General features: G+C 39.7%; 1 protein-coding gene across 4 annotated transcripts in view; it reads left to right on the top strand.

Moving 5' to 3' along the window:
* The window catches only part of ARHGAP32 (Rho GTPase activating protein 32), a 206,474-nt gene that overhangs the window by 71,968 nt on the left and 109,722 nt on the right, over positions 1-24,784 (top strand). For 2 of the 4 annotated variants that reach the window (XM_072979026.2, XM_072979028.2), the window contains exons 2-5: positions 6,673-6,781; positions 19,087-19,178; positions 20,725-20,766; positions 21,478-21,562. In XM_072979026.2, the coding sequence (XP_072835127.2) occupies positions 6,674-6,781; positions 19,087-19,178; positions 20,725-20,766; positions 21,478-21,562 (327 nt within the window). In that variant the 5' untranslated portion in view covers position 6,673. The remainder of the gene's footprint in view (positions 1-6,672; positions 6,782-19,086; positions 19,179-20,724; positions 20,767-21,477; positions 21,563-24,784) is intronic. The other 2 variants (XM_072979029.2, XM_072979027.2) reach the window with 1 other exon arrangement.

Below are 24,784 nucleotides of genomic sequence, written 5' to 3'. Positions count from 1 at the left end.
TCTTTTCATATTGCGAAAATTTCGTCTGGCGAAGTGCGGGTTCCCATAGGAATGCATTGAAATGTAATCAATGTGGTCCTATTCGTCTTGCGAAGCACCACCATAGAAAAATTTGTCTTGCGAGTTACCAAAAAAAATAATAATTGCAAAACGCTTTTGTATTGTGAGTTTTTCGTTGTGCGAGGCATTCGTCTTGTGAGGCATCACTGTACTTATTTGGAGGGAAGGTGGTTGCCCCTTAGTGGTCTTTTGCATTCTGTGGCATCTACTCTTTCCAGCCATGTTCGCCTTGCCACTGGTAGAAAGATGATAATAATTCCAGTCCATGGCTCATGGAGCAGTTTAAAGCTCCAGTATAGGTCCATTTAAACTTGTATTAAAAAAACAACAACTAGATGGACAAATAATGCAGGAAATGGTCTTGGATTGGAATGGTCAGATTCTCATTATGTTTTGTTGACTACACTATTAGTCAATGAGCCAGGAATATTCTCCCTCAACCCATAGTTTTTTTCTCCCCTTCTGTTGTTGGGGCTTCTGCTTTTTTGGAACTGAATGCATTTGCATTGGTTGGGTTATGTGGAGGGTTTTGTAGCTGTTCTCTTTGAAGCAATTGCAGCACAGCAGTGGTGAGAAAACCAGGTCAGTGGGGAAGTTGGTTACCTTTTAAATCCTCTCCTCCCAGTACCTTGTGGCTGGTTCTGATTGTTTCTCCCTCGTCTCCCAAAAATGCAAGCTCTACTTGCTACAAGCTTTTGCTATTCTTCTGTTGTCGTGTACCGATAATAATAAAGAAGCTTATGGTTACAATTCTCAGTGACAGTTATTGCCTAATGAAACAATGTATTTTTTCCCTTAGGACTTCATAGTAGTGCCAGTGCCTATAATTTAATGCACAATGATGGCCACGAGATCAACATTTTATTAGTTGGATGCAGGGAGCTTTATAATATTTTCCTTGAAAATGGGTTGATTAGAGAGGAAGGAATACCTCTATTCTTTTCTAATTACTTTCCTAGAAGAGATGTTGGCAATTATGCCTTTAACACATAATGTGTACTTCATAATGACTTATGCAGAATCATTATTTTGAACAATAATTATGTTGCTAATCATGATAGAAAAAAATGGCTTTGCATGTGTTATGCTTCTTTAATGCAAATCGTTGCCCTCATGTATGCAGAAAATGATTGTTCTAACTTAGAAGTTTTCATTATGTTGAGTATTGGCACATCTGAAAAATCAACCGGCTTTGTTATTCAGTCTTTGCAGTGTGTCCATGTGTGTCAGAATAATATTGGCGTGCTGGCATAAAAATAATAATAGAATTGTACTCAGCAGGCTAAGTGCAGAAGGAAATTTTGAGAGGACTAGAAAAGTAATTATTTTGAAGAATGATGTCTCCCTTGTATGAAAGTTAATTGCAGTATTGCTCCTGTCCCTGCTAGTGTCCATGCACTGGCAGAATGGCCTAAGATTAGACCTGAGAGTGTATCTACATAAGTTGGTTTTAACAGTTTGATACCACTTTAACTGCTGTGACTCCTTCCTATGGGATCTATAGTTTGTTAAAGGACAAATATACTAGTTTTTTGTATTACTTCCATAACAGCAATTTTATAACTGAAAACAAAGGTGGAAGATACCTTTATTAGACCATGGGAATCTTCCCTTAAGTGCCTCAGATAATTCAGTGTGTTTCACAAAATGACAAATCCCAGAATTCCTTAGTATGGATATTTAAATTATATCAGACTGCTAGAACTAGGCTTTATTGATGCACTAGAAGCTAAAAGCCTTGGAGTTACAGTGGTGTCTCACTTGATGACGTTAATTTCGTTCCAGCGAAATTGCTGCAGAGCGAAAACATCATCAAACAAAATAAAAAACCCCATTGAAATGCATTGAAAACCGTTCAATGCGTTCCAATGGGCTGAATACCTGCTCGTCCAGCAAAGATCCTCCATACGGTGGCCATTTTCTGGTGCCTGTTAAGCGAAAAATCAGTCCTAAAAACAGCAAGGGGCCATTTTCTTCAGCTGGTGGCCATTTTGAAACCTGATGATCAGCTGTTTGCTGATCGTCGTAAAGTGAAAATCCATTCCCGAAGCAGGGAACCGATCATCGTTAAACAAACAAAAAAAAAAACCAACAACCCCAACCCATTTAAAACACTGTTTTGTGATCTCAAAAGCGATCGCAAAAACCTAATCTTATAGCTATTTCCTCGTTAAGTGAGTATAGCTATTTCCTCGTTAAGCGAGGCATGACTGTATAAGCAATACCAGATTACAGAAATAACACAATCATAACTGCAAGAAATGGCTATATTAGGAACAGCATATATACTATGTCAATAAAAGATACTTAGGTTCTTGGTTAAAATTTGTGTCTGTTATATAAAACCAATCAATGTTTTTGTGCCTGGTATTTTTTTAATAATCACCATCATCACCATCATCTGCAGAGCTGGAAGGATCATCAAGTCCAGCCCCTGTCATACTTACAGGTTGCGTTGATAAGTGGAACCTAGTAGACAGAGGAAGAAGGAAGTAGAGGTAGTATTAGAATTTGGATGGGAAAAAAACAAAACGTACGATCATAGAGATCAGCATTTTCTGTTCAACACCTACAAGCTGTTAGATCTTTGGTTCACAGAAAATTAAACCATAGTGATCTTAGGTTAGCTGGCACGCTTGAGAAATATATTTTTGACGAAAGGATGAAAATGGAACTAGTGCTGTTATAATTGGCACATGCAATTCTTCCCGAAGCTAGAAAGTCCTCATTAAGTTCTGCTAAACAGAATAAATTGCTATTCATGTGAAACAGATGAGAAGTATTCTACTTTTACCCACTAGTATTGCTAGCCCATGTTTCAAAATGGTTTGTCCCTCCCTGTATACAAAGCCAGTGGAATTCTTCTTGATTTCCTGCTGTGCACACTCTCTTTGGAACAGTATATACCGTATTTTTTGCTCCATAAGACACACCTTTCCATAAGACGCACCAATTTTTTAGGAGAAGAAAACAGGAAAATATAATCTGTTTTCTTCGCTCCATAAGACGCACAGACTTTCCATCCCCCTGTTTTGTGGGAAAAAAGTGCGTCTTATGGTGCAAAAAATACGGTATATATATTTGGATGCACAGGAGTGAGAGTTGTGGATGGAGGGAGAGGACTTATTCTGCTACAGCAGGTTCTCAAAGTGCACTAGCAGATTCTGGCTCAGCATAAAGATTTAAAAGTCCCGTAGGCTCTCACAATCACATGCCCCCTGGATATTTCAGGATAGGCATCTAAATCAAGATACATATTTTTTTTAAAAAAGATACAATTGAGTAAAATACCAAGTAGTGAATGAAAATTACAAAGGCAACATTAGATAATACACTTTCTGCAAAACTCTAGCTGTCTTTCTCCACTCGTCCTCTTAAGAATTTGTTGCAGATTCTGCCACTAAGTCCTTGTTTTTAGGGCTTGCCGATTAAATATATGTTTAATCTGGTATACCTCTGACATTAAATAATCTCATTGTTCACTTTCCTTTCTAGGCCTAGTGGCAAGTTTCCATGGAGAGGCTTAGTGCTTTTTTAAAAAAAAATGATTAAAATGTAGCAGTGAATTAACTTCTGAGATGAGAGAGAGGAAATAGCGAGGGAAATAACTTCAGAAATAGCCATTGTGCAATGTTCGTTCCAGACCTCATAGAGTTTACTGAAATGTGACTAGAACACTTTTCACTTCTTTGCTGAACTTTTATGAAGGGGTATTATGAGATGATAGGATCTGTTGACTTCCCTGCGTTAGTTTGCTCCCTGTCTGTAGTGAGCTGGTTGGACGGAGGCAGTTTGCTAGGCCTCCTAACTGTAACAGATGTGCCGAAATCTCAGAGATGTCCCCATGTGGTTGTTCACATTGGCCCTTACTCTACAATAAAGAAAGCCAGATGCATATCAAAATTGCTGTTGTGAAAGGACAATGGGACAAGTGGCAGAGATGTTATATATGTTTCTAAGATGATTCATAGCCTGGAGAAAGTGAATACAGGAAAAATGAATAGGAGTATGTTTTTCTCTCTCTCCGTCCCCTCCCCAATTATTGGAATTCGAAATGATGAGACATTCATGGCAGAAAAAGAAATACCGTATTTTTCGCACCATAAGACACACTTTTCCCCCACAAAACAGGGGGGTGGAAAGTCTGTGCGTCTTATGGAGCGAAGAAAACAGATTATATTTTCCTGTTTTCTTCTCCTAAAAAATTGGTGCGTCTTATGGAAAGGTGCGTCTTATGGAGCGAAAAATACGGTACCTTTTTTTTTACACAGCGCATAATTAGAGTGGAATTCAGTGTCAGAACAGTTAGTGACAGGCAGCAGCTTAGATGGCATTCAAAGCAATTAGTGAAGTTCATGGAGGAGAAAGGGGCTGATAGTCATAAGGGGCATTGCTCCCAAGCCACATGCTTCCAAATACCAATTGCTGGCAAACAGATGTGGGAGGATGCTGTCACTCCCACTTGTGGACCTCTCCTACACACCTGGTTGGTCCCTGCGTTGGGGGATGCTGGAATAGATGGGCTTTTGCAGCATGCCAGCAGTTGATTATGCCATAAGTGATTGAACTTCTTAGGGTTAGCAAGCTGATTAGCACGGATTGTGGGGTGAGTTAAAATTTTCTAGTGGGTTGTTTTGGAGGAACGATTAAGAAAAGATGTTTAGTAGAAAAAAGATCAGTCCGGCATTATGAATTTGCAGGCGACATCAGCAGGACCATCTAGAGTTCAAATCTTAAATCGGCTGTAAATAGAAAATAGCCCCCCCCACACACACACACAAAAAGAGGACAGGAATTACTGGCACTAATTTATATGGCTTAATTTCTCACTAGGCACTTGATTTGTAGAACAAACTATTCCTGTAGTTTTCAATTTTTCCTGATTCAATTAGGAATTTTTTTCCCACAGATTGAATCAAATTGGTTCTGCCTGTTTTCCTTGGTTTCCCTAACTAATGAAAACTGACTCAGCTTTCTTTCAACCGTTCCTTCTGTAAGGCTAATAGCACGGCCACCTCATTGTTCCATTTTCCTCCTTTAGCATCAGCATAACTGGCATTAGACATTGTTCTTCTAACGCTTTTTAATGTGTTTGGAGACAGACTTGTTCATAGCTTAAACCATGGCCAACCATGACAGTTACCTTTCTATGCCTTGCACTACCCTTTCAAGTGAAATTATTTAAGTACTCATGGAACATTTTACATCCTTACCCCTTTTTTAAAAAAAGCCGTCTGAATTGGGCCTGTGATACGTAGTGCCAAGTCTTTGAAGTTCTTTTTGTTCTTGCTCATGAAAACATTTCATTATCCACGGTGTAAGTCAAAATAATTAAAAAAGTTGTATTGATATGTTTCTGCCTTTAGCAGAATAGTGTGGTGGACGGTTTAGAAATTCTAATGTAACTAGCATCTTACTCTCAAACTTTTGTTTTGGAGCTATCTGCTAAGAACACTGACATAATGTAATGCCTTGTGAAATTGCATCAATCATTGCACCCATTCTTTTCTGATAGTGAAAGAAATCTGGGAAGTGGTTGTTGTGGGTTTTTCGGGCTGTTTGGCCGTGTTCTGAAGGTTGTTCTTCCAAACGTTTTGCCAGTCTCTGTGGCCGGCATCTTCAGAGGACAGCACTCTGTGCTCTGGTGTAGTTGGCTTGGGAGTTGAGTATTTATGGCTGTGAGATAGATAGGCTTTTGTCCTTTTCAGGAGATGGGTGATTAGTCTTTAAAACAAATGTATATTTTGAACTATCCAGTGTTGAAATTCTATATACGAGGTCACTTAGTTCTTCTGACTTGCACAACTTAATTCCCACAAACAGGCATACTACAGTTTTAAAACATGTGATCTGAAATCATTTGGTGGTCCAAGCCAGAGTAAATCCACTGAATCAGTGGTATTTCTTTCCATGTAGACTCACAGTTCAGCAGTGGATTCCATGGATCTATTCTAGTTGTGATTAGCAATTAGATTTAGGCTTTGGAAGATATATTCTCAAGACTTCATTAGAACAAACACTGTGATGGTTGTGGTCGTTTACCAAACAAGGATACTGTTTATTTTGTTTATTTACAGTATTTATATGTTGCCTTTCTCCCCATAGGGGGCCCAAGGTGGCTCACAACAGATAAAATAAGAAATTTAAAAACTCTGGTATATATACAATGTATGGTGTTGAAGACATGGTCTGTCTTCCAAGCAAGCTTTGTTCAATATGACCGGCAATGTTAAGGAGGATTCTCAAGGATTATTGGAACAGAGTTTGAAAACTATTTAATTCTTAGTTTTGCAGGTATGGCAATCGTAAATGTGTTGTGTTGTTGTTCTTTTGGGTTCTGATTTGTTGCCTTCTACTGTTTGGGTGTTTGCAAGGATAGGTTAAACAAGACGTTCGTTTATACGAATGCTGCTAATAGGATAGAGCCTGGAATCTGATTGCAAACAGGCTTTACTGAATTGATGGGGCAGGAGAAGTAAAGAAGGAGGAGGATCAAGTTTGCATGATGAAAGGATATACGTTATTCGAGGAGGATTGCATTTGAGCATTTGAATGATCATAACTTATTAGCAATTTGTGATTCACCTCTTGTATTCATCCTTTTTTCAATAGGATGATGAAGTCCTCTTTACATTCAGAAGAGGATGACTTTGTTCCGGATCTTCAAAGGAGCATCCATCCACGTGAACGACCCGATTGGGAAGAAACACTTAGTGCAATGGTAAGACACCCTCTTTTGTTGACTATAATCCTTAATGTGTTTTCTGATTTGTAGCACTTGACTTAACATTGCTCATTATTCTTTTCAAATCATTATGCTGATTACTTTGTAGACTTGGGAATTGTGAAAAGCATCGCATCCTTTCAATGTGTACCCTTAAAGAAGAGGAGTTGATAGGGATGTTGACTGGTCACTCTGCCCCATGACTGTGTGCCCTGAAGCATGGCTAGTGATCATTTAAATGCTCCATAATGCAGCACTGATTTTCAATTTGCATTAACCTCTTTTTCAGCTAGAATCCATAATGTGTGAGATTCTTTTTTCATCCCCTAGTGTAAAATGGTCTTAGTAGCATATATATGGTATAACAAATAACATCAGCAAATGCTTGTCTGTGGAAGTTTTAATTCACTGTGATCTTTTTCACATCTTTTCAGGGATTCCATCAAACCAGATCAATCAACAAGATTTTTTTAAAAAAAATGTTAACGCTGATATATTTCTTTCTTAAATGCTGTAATTCAGAGATGGTACCCGATCATGAGAAAGGTGAAGGTTTCCCTAATTCACTTTTGCTTTGAATTTGCTTTGTTTCTACTTGATAAGGAAGAAAAAGCAACAGGAGTGCTAATAAAGATCTCTACCTGCTTCCCATAGTAGGAGTTGCTGCAACTGCTTCTTTGGAACTGATAGCACACAGTGGTGCCTTGCTTGACGACGTTAATTCATTCCAGTGAAATTGCTGTAGAGCGAAACGTCGTAAAGCGAAATAAAAAAGCCCATTGAAATGCATTGAAAACTGTTCAATGCATTCCAATGGGCTGAAAACTCACAGTCCAGCGAAGATCCTCCATAGGGGAGGCGATTTTCCATGCCTGTGCAGCGAGGAATCCGTTTCTAAGCACAGCGGGGGGCCATTTTCTTCAGCCGGTGGCCATTTTGAAACCCAACAATCAGCTGGTTTTGATCATTGTAAAGCAAAAATTGGTTCCCGAAGCAGGGAACCGATCATCGCAAAGTGGAAAAACCCAATTCAAACCACCGTTTTGCGATCGCAAAAGTGATCGCAAAAACATCGTCGTGAAGTGGATTTGTTGTTAAATGGGGTAATCGTAAAGCAGGGTACGACTGTGTTTTGGTTACTCCCATGCACCTTCTATGTCATCTTCCAGTGAAGAAAGACAACAGTAAAATAAGAATGCCAATGAATTGCAGCCAACCGCTTGCAATCTGATCTAATAACAGAACACAAAAATTGAATTTTTCTTTAGGAGGCATTTTAAAAATCATTTTGGGGAGGGGTGGACTACAGAACTGTGATCAACACAGTGCCTTCAGGCTAGTGATTCAATAGCAAAGATGCTGTAAGAAGGGCTAAATGTCTGTGATACATTTATGCTGCACACTATAAATAATATTTGTCTTAGTTGTGACATTGCTAGTGGGGTATATGCTAACATTGGACTTGCTCCTTTTTATAGCAAACGAAGCCGGATGGCTTGCCCTTGATTATCTGGAATGTAGAATCTTGAGAAGTCCATTTTGACTCATTGCTAGACTTCACTTAGTCTCAAAAGCACAAATTCACTCTCTTCGATCTTTACAATTTATGTATTTAAAATATCTTTGCCCCGTCTTTCTTCTTAAAAGAACTTGAGGCGGCTTTCGTCATTAAAAGACAATAAAGAATCAAATGCCACACTATAATATGGTAAACAAAAACAACACCAAAGCGGCATTCGAAGCAATGAGGCAAATTCACTGAGAGAAATCTTGCCTGAAGAGTCTTCACCTGCTTGTAGAAGGACAGCAAAGATGTCTGGCCTCTTGTAAGAAGGAGTTCCAAAGTCTGAGAGCAGCAACAGAGAAGGTCTTCTCCTGTTTCCCCACCAAATACACCTGTGAGGGTGGTGCGACCAGAGAAAGGTCCCTCCTGATGATGTTAACAAGTTGCGTCCATTACACGTACACAGAACTGGATTGCTTGACACTTCAAAGATAACATCATCCCTAGTCACACCATATTTTACCATTTCATTCTGATCTTACACCCTCACCCAAATGTTTCACCTTCACTTCTAATCCATGTGGATCTGATTAAGTGGTCTGCAGTCCACAGGGACGTGGTGGTGCTGCGGGCTAAACCGCAGAAGCCTGTGCTGCAGGGTCAGAAGACCAGCAGTCATAAGTTCGAATCCACGCGACGGAATGAGCTCCTGTCACTTTGTCCCAGCTCCTCGCCAACCTAGCAGTTCGAAAGCATGTAAAAATGCGAGTAGATAAATAGGTACCACCTCGGTGGGAAGGTAAAACGGCACTCCCTAGTCACGCTGGCCACGTGACAACGGAAACTGTCTTTGGACAAGCGCTGGCTCTACGGCTTTAAAAACGGGATGAGCACCGCCCCCTATAGTCAGACATGACTGGGCTAAAAATGTCAAGGGGAACCTTTACCTTTACCTTAGTCCTCAAAGGGTTATGACAAAGGAAGCTTGCTATAATTTAATGCTACAGCAGATTAACATGGCTCACCAATGGAGAGGTTTTCCTACTGAATGTTAGCCGTGTACATTGGATGATATGTGCCTTAATCCATGAAAGCTCAGCCTCTAACACATTCCTTAGTCTTTAGAGTACCACCAGATTTCTCTCTTCGTTTTTGCTGCCACAGAATAAAATGGCTGCCCTCCTGAAACCATCCAAGTTCATGAAGAGCAACAGCGATGAGTATTAGAAATGGAACATTCTGTCGGATTGGGAGGATTTTGCCTTTGAAAGCAAAAAGCAGCGATGCAGCATAGGAAGAGTTACATTCACACCCTCCGCATACATCCAATTCAAGGACTCGGGTACAATAATTAAGACCTAGCTCCTGCAGCTGTCAGGTTTTGCCTTCCGCCAGTCTGTCTAAAAATAAAATCATGTTTGCAGAGGCCTTTTATTTCCCTCCCAAATGAGATTTATAATTGACATCTTCTGACAGCTTGAGCAAAGCTGGTGTTATTTTTTTTTTAATAAAATCTTTAACTTAATGCAAGGGTATGTCTCATTGTTATTCCTCTGAATTGGTGAAACTCTGAGCTAGCATGCAAATAAGTGCAGTGCCTTGACCTGCTCGGACCCCCTTGAAAACCATCTTGTCGAGCAAATGGATATGAAAAGCCATTGCTCCTGCGGTGTTTAATTCAATACACAACGCAGTGCATTGCTTTCCTGAAGGTTTAGCAATTAGACCAGGTTCTGGAGTAAAAAATAATGCCATTGTTTGAGCTTCTTAAAAGCTTTGTCATTTTAAATTTAAAAATCAGATTTTTGGGGGTGATTTCAATTTAATTTTTTAAAAAATTAAATCATGATTTAAATCAACCATGTAGCTTCTTGTGAAAAACTGGCGCAGCGCTTTGCAGGCAGAATCACTCAGATCCACTCTGACTTGGATGCTGTCATGAACACAGGTCCTGTAGATGTAACAATGGCTCCTGCTTGTTCTGTGTTGAAGGATAAGTTTGTGTTTTTTGCAGCCTGATGATGTGAACAGGACCCTTGGAGAGGGGAAGGCTACTACTTGTCTGCTAGACCCTTGCCCATTCTGGCTTATAAAAGCTGCTAGAGGGATTGACCAAGTGGGTCCAAAGGGTAGTGAATGCCTTCTTGCAGCAGGATAGGATCCCAGCTTGCTTAAAGGTGGCAATAGTAAGAACATTATTGAAAAGAACCTCCTTGGACCCCACAGTACTGGATAAATGCTGGCCAGTCTCTAATATCTCATTCTTGGACAAGGTGCTGGAGAAGGTTGTGGCTTCTCAGTTCCAGGGGTTCCTGGATGAGACAGATGATCTGGATCCATTTCAATCTGGGTTCAGGCCTGGTTATGGGGCAGAGACTGCTTTGGTTGCCTTGGTGGATGACCTACGCCAGGAATTGTTTCCTTGCTTTGTTTTGACAGTTGTAGATTGTAAACAGTTTGAGCAAGGATCGTGACACTTTGTTACACTGTCATAGCAAGAGAGCAGTCCCATTACTAGTCCTGTGCCATGCAGTTTATGGCTGTGCTGTTCATGACCAGTGTTACTGGTGATTGACTGTTCAGTGTTAGACCTTTTTTTTGGTTCTGACCTAAATCCAGTGTGATGCTTGCAATAGTGTTGAATTCAGAGCTGAGCACGAACTGCCGGTTTGACAATTCCTGATGGGTTGTTTGTTGTCCAAACAGGTGTTCAGGGTCTTCTAGCCCTACCTTCTCCAGTGGGCACCCACTCAGAGGCTTCCCTGCCCTGCCTCCTCTGGACGCCTGCTGGAGGAGGCAGGGCAGGGAAGTGCTGAACACCCATTTGGCCAATAAACGAACCGGTGCGAGCCACTGAACCAGCGGTTTTGTGTCCTTCTCTAGTTTGATTGTCTTTTCCTTTCTCCAACAACTCTTTTTGGTACCAAAAACATTCTGCAGAAGAGGTTCCAGTTTAAATTGCATTTTGCTTTGGTCCTATGTTGTATATAGTTTCCACTTCCAGACATCAGCTACACTGTATGGATGCTAAATGTTGTTACAAGTCCACAGAATTTTTTTAAAAAGTGGTAATACCTACTGCTTTCTGTAGGCTTATGGAAAGAAGCTTTGCCATTACTTGCCTCTTCCTCTTTGTATTTTTAAATAAGCAAGGATTTTTGAATATGGCTGAGGGACTTGAAGTGAAACTGTCTCTGTTTTGTTCGTTCTTGTTTAATTTCAACCTGTAATTTTTTTCTTATATTTTTCTTATATTTTCAAAATAAAAACATTTCTGTTTAGGGTTGCAATCCAATGAACAGTGGCCTTTTCCAATCAGAATGGCTCTAGAAAGACAATTAATATGGAGATTGAAATAGTACATCTGCCACTGTATATTCATGAATACAAGTGTGGCATAATTATATATTCTGCAAACTATACTAGCTCTGCCTGAAGTTCTAGTGCGTATTATATGTGGAAATAGTATTCCGTAAAGTACAGTAATAGTTTTAATCAGCCGACTGTTTTTATGGACTGCAGTATTTTATTATAGTGATGCTGGAGAATGGATACACATGCTAGTTGCCATTGTAATTCCCTTTTAACATTATTTTCATTATCTAGAATCTACATGCATCCCCCATCCCTAGCTTTTCCTGAACCAGACAGCAGCTTTGGAAAAAGAAATTGGAAATAATCCTAGCTATACGTGTGAAATAAACACCCTTTACCATTAGTTTCCAGAAGGTCATGCCTCCATAAGGCTGTTAGTCTTCAGACTGCTGGGAGAGATTTTTGTTCTTTTTACTCAGATAGCACTGGAACTACATTTTAAATGAACAAGTTTATAAAGTTCTTGCAGATCCAGAAGGCCTGAAAATAGATCTCTGGTGTCCTGACCCCCTTATTAAAAGCAGCAGTTTCTCCTTTGAGACAAGATCTTTTTTCCCCACAGTAATTATGAAGAAAATAGATGTTGTAGAAGGTTTATTTTAAAAAGTGTCATGGCTGTACTTGAGAGGAATCAGGTGAAGAGGATTTAGTACAGAATGTCTTCTTCAACTGTTCTAATTTATTACCCGTTTCCATTTATTCCTCTGAAGTTCACTATATTTGCCAAGCAATTTAGAACTACTAGAGAGATATTTATTTATTTATTTATTGGACTTATATACCACCCCATAGCGCTACAAGCACTCTCCGGGCGGTTTACAATTTAATTATGCAGGCTACACATTGCCCCCCCCCCCCAGCAAGCTGGGTACTCATTTTACCGACCTCGGAAGGATGGAAGGCTGAGTCAACCTTGAGCCGGCTACCTGGGATTTGAACCCCAGGTCGTGAGCACAGTTTTAGCTGCAGTACAGCGTTTTAACCACTGCACCACAAGGCTCTTGGATCCTTGATATACCTGTTGTAGGAATATATTCTGATGTGTTGTTTACTTAATGGTGAGGCATATTTACTGTGCTGCTTAGCAGGTGCAATTTTCTCAATATGGCCGGTTCCTAATGGTGAGGGGATTGGAGGGCGATTCTTCTGCACTTTTTGCCTCTCTTATGCTAACTTTGACTATGGCATTCTTCTGCGCTGTTTGGTTCTGGAATCAAGGCATTTGCTATGGAGTGGGTCAAATCCTGTATGGCTGGAGAGCTATGTTATGGAGGTGCTGTTTGGCTCTAGGGGTGGCACTTTGATCTGTCTTGTCTCCTTGCAGCTATCCACTGTCAGTGTAAGAAGTGAAAGTAGCTGAGATAATGAAGGAATTTAAAAGTACTCTTTTGTACGGAAGCAAAGCCTAAGTACTTCTTCCTATTTCACTTTGCTTCTGCTGTCCCCCCTTTCTCCTTCTTATAGCTCTTAGACTGATTTTGAAAATTTATAACAACAGAAATACAGTGGTGCTTCGCTAGACGATGAAAATCCGTTCCACTGAAATCGCTGTTTAGCGAAATCATCATCTAGCGAAAAGCATTTCCCCATTGGAATGCATTGAAACCTGTTTAATGTGTTCCAATGGGGAAGAACCATTATTGTCTAGCAAAGATAGGCCATAGGAAAGCCACTTTGCAAACTGCTGATCAGCTGTTTAAATAGCTGTCTTACGAAGCTTAGGTCCTGAAAACACCTGTTTTGCGAGCTCGGAGGGAGCTTTCAAAATCGTTGTCTAGCGAAAATCAATTTGCGAAGCAGGGACCAAACATTGTCCAGTGAAATTTCCCCATAGGAATCACTGTTTTGCGAATTGCTATAGCGATCGCAAAAAGTCAATGTCTAGCGAAAAAACTGTCATGCGGGGTAACTATCTAGCAAGGCACCACTGTACAAATAAAGCAAATAGCACCATTGTGCTTTGGACACACTCTGCAAAGCAGACCACAACCATTTGCAGCTGAAACTCTGCAGAAACCATATCCACTTAAACTCATGCTATGAATTTCTGATCAGAGACTACCCAGAGTAATTGTATTGGCAGATATCAAAGGAGTAAGTATGGCTTTCTTCAACCATGGCCTCGTTTTGATTTCTTTAACAGCTTTGGCCACAAATGCTTTTTTTTTGGTTTGAATCAGCAACGGCGGTGTGCTAGTGGTCTTGTCTGCCACTTGGTCTCCTTTTTTCTTGTAGTCTTAGGATGTTTGTGTCATCCAAGCGTTAGGAAAATGTGGCTGGGAGGAAATTTGCTGGTGGTCAGGTTCAACCTGTAGTTCCACATTGTTCCCATCAAAGCAAATTCCAAAGGGCAACAAATAAGTTAACGAGCAGGAGTTGGCGCCACCAGTTTTTGTTCTGACTAGGATAGCTAACTTGAAATAGACGAGTGCTGGTCTGAGAAGAATGTGATAATGACAATCATGGCCACATGACACTTCCAAGAACAAAAATTCCCATTTCCTAGCAGACCATCCTGATACAGTGGTGCCTCGCTTAACGACGACAATCCGTTCCAGGAAAATTGCTGTTAAACAAAAACATCGTAAAGCGAAATGAAAAAGCCCATTGAAATGCATTGAAAACCGTTCAGTGCGTTCCAGTGGGCTCAAAACTCACCGTCCAGCGAAGATCCTCCATACGGCGGCCATTTTCGCTGCCTTTATAGTGAGGAATCCGTCCCTAAGCACAGCAGGGAGCCATTTTAAGCACCCGGTGGCCATTTTGAAAACCCGACGATCAGCTGTTTTTGATTGTCGCAAAGCGAAAATTGGTTCCCGAAGCAGGGAACCGATCATCACTAAGCGAAATCTCCCCATTTAGACCATCGTTTTGCGATTGCAGCTGCAATAGCAAAAACATAGTCGTAAAGCGGATTCGTCATAATGCGGGGCAATCGTTAAGTGGGGCACGACTGTAATAAGTTTTCCATGGATACTCTGTAGACCAAAAAAATCTGAAATTGGTACTCAAGAAATGTCTTTAACATATGTCCTGGATTCCCTAGAACAGAATGTCCTCTAATGTCTGCAGCAGAACCTTTAGCTGATTGCTCTGTAGATTGTTAACCAAGAGGGCTGTGTTATGTCCCTTTTGGGAAAGACATTAAGAGAGATTCTAATATTGGGGGACACAAATGCTAGGAACAAAGTCAGTGATGTTGTTGATGAGCTCCTTGTGGCAGCTGTATCCTGAAAAAGATCCTTGGCCAGTTTTCATGAGGGCAGGTAACCATTATTATTAGTGGCTAGAATCCAGAGATGGAGCAGTGTTTTATATAGTGTGAGGCTATTTCTAACACAGTCACACTGCTGATTGCATTTTCCTTAACGTGCACTCAGTTCTCACGTTCCGGTGAGAGGTTGTTTGATTTGGTGATTACGCTATGGGTCTCTTGTCAGCATGGCCACAAGGCTTCAACTGTATAAATAAAATGCGGAAGAAAAAGTGTCATGTTATAAACGAAATTGTGCTTTAGCAAATAAATAAATAAAAAGCCGAGGCCACACTTGAATTCTAGGACTGGCACAATGTGTCCCATTTTCTCTCACTTTCTTTGCATTTTTCAAAGTAAAAAAAAAACCAATACATTTTGTTTGTTCTTATTTTTATTGGTCTTAGAAACCTTGGAGCCATTTCTTCACTTCCTATGTTTCCACAAGCAAGTCCAGCAGTTTTCCACTGACAGCATTATTGCGGTCTGTAGCAGGAGTGGAAATTAGTTCCACAGTTTGGATCAAACTCTGGACACTAAAGAAAATAACAGTATACAGTATACAGTTTATGTTGCTTTTATGGCCAGTTTTACCTTCTTCGTGATGAGTTCCAATAGATGCAACAGAAAAGGAATTAGCATTTGTTTTTCATGTTACGCGGTTGGAAGATGCTTTCACAAACATGTTGGTTGGGTTTAGGAAGAAGCGTCATTATGCTGTTTGAGATTCAAAGGTGTAAGAACAAATTTTTTAACAAGACTTTAGGAACCTAGCACTGTTCACAGTTCAGACCTCAGGAAACAAAACTCCATTAATAAGCCAAATGTAGGTAAAGGTAAAGATTCCCTTTGACATTTTAGTCCAGTCGTGTCCGACTCTAGGGGGCGGTGCTCATCCCGTTTTCAAGCTATAGAGCCAGTGTTTTTGTCCTAAAACAGTTTCTGTTGTCACGTGGCCAGCGTGACTAGGAAACGCCGTTTTACCTTCCCACCGAGGTGGTACCTATTTATCTACTTGCATTTGCATGCTTTCGAACTGCTAGGTTGGCAGGAGCTGGGACAAGCGATGGGGGCTCACTCTGTCAAGTGGTTTTGATCTTACGACTGCTGGTCTTCTGACCCTGCAGCACAGGCTTCTGCGGTTTAGCTTGCAATGTAAGAGAGTACTAAAGGGATGAGGGACAGCTTCTCAGTGTTTTGACAGTTTTGGGTTTTTTATTATGTTATAAAACATCCAAATGTTATACATTCAAACTGATATTTTCCATTCTTTTGAAAGCTTATGTTTGTTTTTTTTTTGGTAGACATAAACATTCACTCAGAGTCAATTAGATCACTTCGCTAATGAGCCAGTAATAGGGAGTCTGATTTATTTCATGTTTACTGTTTGGATTTCTATAGATTTTTCACCTCCTTCCTAAAGGAGAAGTAATACAGCAGGTAAGGAATTATAGGTATGTCAGGGGACATGATAATATTTGGATAAAAAGCACATCAGAAAGGAAGAGCACTTTTATACCAGATAATAAGGATACACAAGAGAACATCTGTAGTTGCTCCTTTTCTCTTCCTATACCTTATGCATCAATGTTCTTTAAAAACCAAGTACATGCAAAACAAATCCTTTTCTACAAATTATTTACCCCAACTGTTCTCTAAAAACGAAGAAACTGCATGACAAATCTATTTCTGCGAATTATTTACTCCACCATTTATCTAAATGAAGCAATTGTATAATAAAATCTGTTTCCCTGTGTTATTTATACCAACTTTCCTGCCTTGCATTATGACAAATTTATTTTGGCTTCACTGGAATCTGGATGTTGGCAAGGATTCAATTCTTTAAACGAAACAAAACAGCTTTGAGGGGAACTGAGCCTTATATTACAGCTGTCCAACAGCAGAAGAGAATCTGTTTGCGAACTCTAAATGAACTGCAAAATAATAGTTTGCCAGCCATATTCAGCTGTTTCAAAGTAATTTTCAAAAATCATACAACACAAAAGTATTATTTTGATCAATGAAAAAGCAATATTTCAGAAATATCAAATTGCTATTTCAGAAAATACGAAAGAATGACAAATGCAATTCTTAGGTGGTTTTATAGGTGTATGGTAAAAGGTAAAGGTAAAGGTTCCCCTTGACAATTTTTGTCCAGTCGTGTTCGACTCTAGGGGGCGGTGCTCATCCCCGTTTCCAAGCCATAGAGCCAGCATTTTGTCCGAAGACAATCTTCCGTGGTCACATGGCCAGTGCGACTTAGACATGGAATGCTGTTACCTTCCCACCGAGGTGGTCCCTATTGATCTACTCTCATTTGCATGCTTTCAAACCTCTAGGTTGGCGGGAGCTGGGACAAGCGATGGGCGCTCACTCCGTCACGTGGATTCGATCTTATGACTGCTGGTCTTCTGACCCTCCAGCCCAGGCTTCTGCGGTTTAGTCCACAGCGCCACCACGTCCCTCCCATATAGGTGTATTAAGAAATGTCAAATCATAAACAGGTTTCCCCTGTGCATCTTTTGGAGTGAAAGAGAGAATAAAGTTTTGTGTCTGTTGATTTGCATCTAGAATTGTTTATATTTCTTTGAGGATTTAGTAATACAAGGCTTATACTTTTCCCTCTCCTCAACCATTCCTTTCTTCCAGAATCCTTTTTTTAAAATATCTTAGGATCTTTTTGGGTTCTTTGATTGTAAATCTCTCAGTTTTGGCCCAAATTCAGAGGTAGTTACATGCAATATGTCTATTCATTCATTCATTCATTCATTCATTCATTCATTCATTCATTCATTCATTCATTCATTCATTCATTCATTCATTCATTCATTATTTGATTTCTACCCCGCCGCTCTAGACAGAGTCTACTCGGGGCGGCTTACAACAAGCATAAAACATCATCAAATACAATCAAATAGAATCATCTTTGTAATTATCAAAATATGTATAAAACAATCGCACAATTAAATCAACAAATTAGAAGTTCAAGATGGAGGAAAAAACGAAAGAGAAAAGAAAATCAAGTGTTGACTGGAGGGAAGGCCTGCCTGAAGAGCCAGGTCTTTACATGTTTCATGACTCTGCATCCTTTCTTCATAGTAAATGATGATACACACCACATTTTTCCAAACAATATGGTGTACACACCTTTAAAGATTATCAGGCTGGTACAATTGTTTTTCTGAGTGCTTACAGATGCAGAATTTTCAAAGAGACAGCTATGGTAGTCTGTCTCAGCATTTTGCCAAGAGAATAGAAAGAAAAGAAAGAAAGAAAAAATACATATACTGAATATACTGTATACTGTAGTACCTTAAAGGCTAACAATTTTGTTTCAGTGTGAACTTTAATGGATCCAAATTAAAAAATCTGTGGAAACTCAAACTGAAATAAAATGGTTTAAAGTGAGACCATGTTTTGATTTCTTGTTTAATTCTTTTCTTTTGCCCAGATTGAGGATTGTATCAGTTTCTGTTTATGCGAGATGTTTTCCTGTTGATTTTTTTTTTGTGACCTGTCAATATCCCTGATGCCTATACCTCCACACTTTGGAGGGTTTGCTAACCATCAATTTGGGAAGCAACAGACTATTTATACTACAGAGTTATTTTCTACCTGTGCTTCTTAGGATCCAATTTAATGTGAATGTCCTACAATGTTTTGCCCTAGATGAAACTATATGGACTGAATTAACTTGTGTTACTTATGCATAAGCATGTGGATAAAAAAATTCTTAGCTGCTGTGCATGAATATCCATGAGAGAACATTTTGGAAATGTTAGAGATTATCCATTGGGCTATAAACCACATTTTAAAAAAATGTGTATATCAGTTCCCCAAAAAACAGAAGAAAAATAAAGAAGGCAGAAAAGTTGGGGCATGTTAAAGACTAGCTACTGTATTTTAATGTGAGCTTTTGTGGACAAGTCCACTTCTTGAAACATAAGAATGGGACTGATTCTATGACAAATATTTATACATTTATACTATCTCTAAAACAAAAAGCCTGTTTGTTTCCTGGGCACAAGTTGTTGATAGTGTAGCATTGACACTTGGGGTTTATAGTGAACCCAACTGTTTAAATTCAGATAGGTTTTCTCACTCTCAGGAACTGGCAGTGCTGCCAAAACCATCTAAAAGTTTCCTACCTTTTAATTTTATTCACTCCAGGCGAGAGGAGCAGATATCCCTGATATTGCAGGAGAGCTACCCTTGCGGACTTGTGGGAGCACAGCGAGCATGAAAGTGAAAAATGTGAAGAAGTAAGTTGATTTGTTTCTTTTTTTTAAAAAAAAATCATCATTCGCTACTTTGGTCAATCCCAGGTTAGTGGATTATTTGCTCTTCACATGAGCTTTAAAAAAACAAAGCAAATAATGACAAACTGATTTTACAGAAGGTAACAGGAAATACATTCAGATCTGCTGAAAGCCCACCCACATTTGTAATGCTCCTTAATGTATCACATCTGGAAAGCAGGGAAAGAATAACAGGAGATTATTCATAAAACTCTCCAGCTTTTGTTACTCTTCTTTCAAAATAACTTCTGTTGCCAACAGGTTTTGGAATGACAATGAGCAAATTGAATGAGCTTTTTGACTTGGTGGTCTGGTGCACATGTGGAGCTGTTGACTTGAGCCATGTTAAGGAAGAATATTTGCAGATGTTTGTCTGCCGATTTTGGTGAAGGAGGCCCCTTGGCATATTGAGATGCCCATTGGAAAAAAAAATGGCCAAGTGATGGAAAATTCTTCTGTCTTGCTTAAGAGTGAAAAGACTGGAGCCTTCTTTTGTCAGCAGCAGCATTAACGACGGTAGCAAAAAAGTTAGGATTTTGCACAAAAAAATCCTGTAATTTTTTTTTGCACGAGGCAGCAGTTTCTGTAGAAATAAAATACTTTGCAGATTTTTTCACCTAAAAAAGTTCTGCAATAAAAAAAATGCAAAGAAACCTTTGTAAAAACATGCAATATGGAGAAAACCTTTAGGAAGTTTTCATTTTCATCTATGTCTCTTCTACAGTACAGACACTAGATTCTATGGCTGCCACTCTGAAATTGTAAATTCCAAATGAACACTAGATTGTCAGCAGTGCAAACTGAAATACACGTGACTCCTGATTCTGGTTTGCTGGTTGATTCCAAACCCTTACCTGTCAATTCAAGCCATAGGTAAATTTCCTTGTCTAGTTTGATCCAATGTCTGAATTATTTCTCAAAAAAAAAAAAAAAACAAAAAAAACAAAAAAACAACCAAAGGAATGTGTAAGAAGTATGCACCCAGCTTCTGTTCATAGGTGTCTCAGCTACTGTAAGTTTCGGAACAAAATGCCTTCTTCTGAGCATAACTGTATCTTTAATTTTGTTTCTTTTACTATTTTGTTCCCTTTTCACCTCCCTAAGCGGAATGCACTCCCATACAATCTGTTAGTTGGGTTTGCGTTTGAACTGTTTTAGCTCTAATATTGATTTAAGGCTCAGAAGGCTGAGATGGATTTATTCAGTACACCCATCCATCATCTGCTGATTCTGCTAGAAAATCTGATGACCCTATTTTCTAGTGGGGGAAGGCCAGATGCTAAATCTCATTTTCCCTCCAAAGTCCTAGAGGAAGAGTGAGCGATGATCACAGTCCATTATTTTACAACCAAAGATACTTGCTCTAGGAGTTTAAAAACCATGAAAACTTCAGCACCGGCTGAAGTGATAGCCTCTACCAATACCTAATGCAGTTGGAGTGCTTGAAGACAATTATGGTCCATCACCAGATTTACGCTAGACAAATAAAAATATTGTTCCTGCCCCCCAGATCCACCAACCCAGGATTGATGGGCTGTGATTCCTTCCACAGGTAAAACAGTGGCTTCATTTTGGTGATACTTTTCACACTCCTTGATTCATTGCTCACACCTTTGATATTAGGAGAACAACACCTTAATTTTCCATCTCCCTCCACCCTCTTGGGAAACACTGGTCTGGAATGTGCACTCATTTCTGTAAAAGCCTGTAAGAAGTGACAAATACATCAGCAACCTCACATCTAGAATTCTTTCCTCACAGTTTTCCTGTGTCACATGGATAGCTTTTCACTTCGTATTTGATATGAAATTGTTGTTGTTGTTGTTTAGTTGTTAAGTCGTGACCAACTCTTCATGACCCCATGGACCTGAGCACACCAGGCCCTCCTGTCTTCCACTGCCTCCCGGAGTTGGGTCAAATTCATGTTGGTTGCTTCGATGACACTGTCCAACCATCTCGTCCTCTGTCGTCCCCTTCTCCTCCTGCCCTCACACTTTCCTAACGTCAAGGTCTTTTCCAGGGAGTGTTCTCTCCTCATGAGATGGCCAAAGTACTGGAGCCTCAGCTTCAGGATCTGTCCTTCCAGTGAGAACTCAGGGTTGATTTCCTTCAGAATGGATAGGTTTGTTCTCCTTGCAGTCCAGGGGACTCTCAAGAGCCTAGAAATTACTAGATTCCAAATCACATGTTTGGCAACGCCAGTATTTTACTAGCATAAAGATGAGTATAGTAGTTGATATCTGATCTCTTGTTTGTGCTTCAGGTTGTCCTTCACCAAGGGCCACTTTCCAAAGATGGCCGAATGTGCACATTTCCATTATGAAAACGTTGACTTTGGCAATATACAGGTGAGTTTGTTTTTTTTTTCTGCTTATCTCTGTGAAATAAAAGTAGTTTGGAGAGTTCCATTATGAATCTGTTGTCTTTGTTGCCCTGTTATTAAGTAACCGACACATTGTTGGCTATGAATGTTGCCCAAGTGACCTCAATAACCCTTCTCCTTCATCTTCGGAGTGTGCTGTGGTCTCCTCTTCAAATTTCTTTAGCTTCTCCCAGTGGTCCTACACCTTTATTTTCTGACTGTTTTGCAGCAACATCTTTAATTTGTAACCTGTCTGCGTCTCTTGATGCTACTGATTGAGTAGCCGTCTTTTTCACATTCCCCCATTCCTCCCTGTTAGCGGGTCAGTCCTGTTCTGAATCCCTAATTCTGCACTGAAGTTGTACGAAGGTGACCTTGTTCTCTTCCCTGCTAATAGCAAGGGATAGTATGACTGCAGTCTGGATCACTTTTAAAAACACATTTTTCTAAATGCAATTGTTTGTTCTAAACAAGAGTTCCAGGCTAATTTAGGTTATTCATTGCACGTTTGTCCGATGTCATTTTTCCCTTCCTTTAAAACGTACACAGATCTTCTTAGTGCCTTAAGTGCATTTCCATGGTAAAACAGTTGCTGAAAGTTTTAACGTTGGGCATGGTGAGTGGAGCAGTGCTGATGAACTTGCTTGTAGAAGGAGAGTTGAATCACAGCCATGGACTAAGAGATTATAAAAGTCCTGCAGAACCTCTCTCTGGATTGCTACTAATGAATCTTTAATTGTAAGAGGGCTCCTTTTAAAACAAAGCTTTTAAACATTTCCTTCGCTTAGCCTGATAACACTACTCACAGTGTTTAACCAGCCAGTGGTGAAAAGCTTTGCTGAACTAGATTCCCAGTTACCACTAGCCTTGCTCTGGTTCATGAAAATCTAGAGACACAACTCCATTATTGCTGTTCAGTCAAATCTAGAGACACACCTCCATTATTGGTGTAGTCAGCAGTACAATCTGTTCTTCCTACAAATTCCCTTGTAAACCCATGAGTATAGACTTCGTTGGGTTCAAGTGTTCTAAATAAACTGCACTTGAGAGGTTTTGGAATAGCTCCTTGGCTTTTGTGTGCGTTCCCTTCCTCATGTCATAAATTCATCCTCTGAAAGAGCACTTCTGTAAAGATGCATTTAGTACCCCATATGAGCAATTTACTTATAACTGGCGTAGTATCAATTTTATTAATCTGAAGCATTTTTACCCCACACTTCAGCCGAGAGCAGCTCCCGGTGAGGTTTATAAAGATCAATAATAATGATCTTGGGCTTCTAATCAAAAAGACATAACACAAAAGGAAAAGGGACTGGAAGGGAGGAGGAAAGAGCCGAAGTTTGGTACTAGTTTTTGGTCATGGTACTAGTTAATATTAGGCATCTTTCAGTCTCGAGAGACTATGGTAACGTGCTCTGTATGGAGGTCTTGGAACAGCGTCTAGTGTGGCCGAGAAGGCCAATTCGAGAGTGACAATCCCTTCCACACTGAAGACAAATCCAATCGGTCCCCTGTCCAGCTCCCTGATTTTGCTGCTTTTGTGACTTCCTCTTTGCCTCAGCCTGCTGGACAAGGGTCTCTTCAAATTGGGAGAGGCCATAATGCACCGCCTGCCTCAAGGCTGAACGCTCAGATGTCAGGGTTTCCCATCTGTAGATAAGTTAAGTTGAGTATTATTTTGCATAAATGGAAACTTATGGACTATATGATAATATTGGCCATACTGGGATACATATCTGGTTTTAGTTAATGGTTAGACTAGGGTATAAGGCATGACTAAAATGCAGGCTATGTGTTAAATAGTATCTGCTTTTCCTTTGTCAATCAGGAATAGCAATACTTGATGTTATAAAATTAGATTTTTTTATCGTTCTATTCAGTGTCTTTGTGAGCCAAGATCTGAATGCCAAATAGAGAGAATAGTATTGTTGGCTTTCTGCTAGAATTAATTGTTCCATCCGTTCAAGTATGTGTGTGTGAGAGAGATGAGTACGTGTGCCTGCACACATATATTCAATTTTATGTCCTGAACTGAAACATTCTTTTTTCGTGATAAATGGTAACAGCACTACTGCAGATCTTTCAGCAAGACTGCATTCACTGGCTGTGCAAATAACAAAATTTATTGGGCTATCTGCTTTTCTGAAATAGAATGTGCTTTGTTGCTGTCAACAGTTAGAATTCACCAGTATATTGAGAGTGTAGATTATATTTATTATTTCATTAATCCTTCAAAACTGAGCTAGTTCATTTTAAAGCATGTGCTTGAAGGTCATTCTTTGCATGATAAATTTTATTTTGCTGTATTGGTGATTCTTTGGGACTTTGGTAACAGGAGAAAGAGAAAGGGGGGGTGTTAAAATTCATTTCAGACAGTGGCCGAAATCTGTCAGTATAACTTATTCCATGTAAAGCTGATGATGTAACCAGTCATGTTGCATTTTTGGAAATTAAAAAATTATGATCCCATCCTGCAAAAATCCCAAGGCTCCCTTATGATCCCCCTTTGTTGTGGGGAAGCCATTGGGAGCAATAGTGTGGGAGGAAGCTTTCATTTCCTAAAACTGTCACCACTGGGAAGATCATGCTGGTGACAGCGGTTTTTAGAAATTAAAGACTCCCCTGCCCCAGTCTTATAGCTCCCAATGGTTTCCCCATGGCAAAAGTGATAGCAGGGGAACCTTAGATTCCTGTGTGTGTGTGTGTTTTAATTTCCAATGACTATGTCATCAGCTTCAAATGGTATACATTATTCTGTTAGATTTCAGCCAATGTGCATTGCTAAACAGTCTTGAGTAACTGATTATGAAGTACAGTGGGAAATGTATTGTTTGATTTCCTTCAAATTTACCTATATATTAATATTTTTTTTTAAAAAAATACCAGTCAGTTATTAGAGCAGGCTCACAATGAGCATAAGATGGTTTTGTAAATATGTCTCCCGTAAGACCTTTAGCCTTATCTGTTTTACTAAAGCTCTTTAAAGGGTGTTAAGACTGTAACAACCTGATCCCAAAATCATGCCAGCAAACAAAAAAAAAAAAAGTGTGCCATGGTATGTTGCAAAATCAAGAAGGGTGGTGCATTAGTGATCTGATATTGCAGGCAGCTGCAGTAACACAAAGGCTGAGTATCCGGTGATCCATTGTAGGGAATGAAAATCGCCTCTCAGTCTTCCTGTCTGTTCTGCTGTAAGATAAAGGTAAAG

Source organism: Pogona vitticeps, chromosome 8, assembly GCF_051106095.1.
Source record: "Pogona vitticeps strain Pit_001003342236 chromosome 8, PviZW2.1, whole genome shotgun sequence".
Taxonomy (NCBI): domain Eukaryota; kingdom Metazoa; phylum Chordata; class Lepidosauria; order Squamata; family Agamidae; genus Pogona; species Pogona vitticeps.
This window is presented reverse-complemented; position numbering and strand designations above follow the sequence as displayed.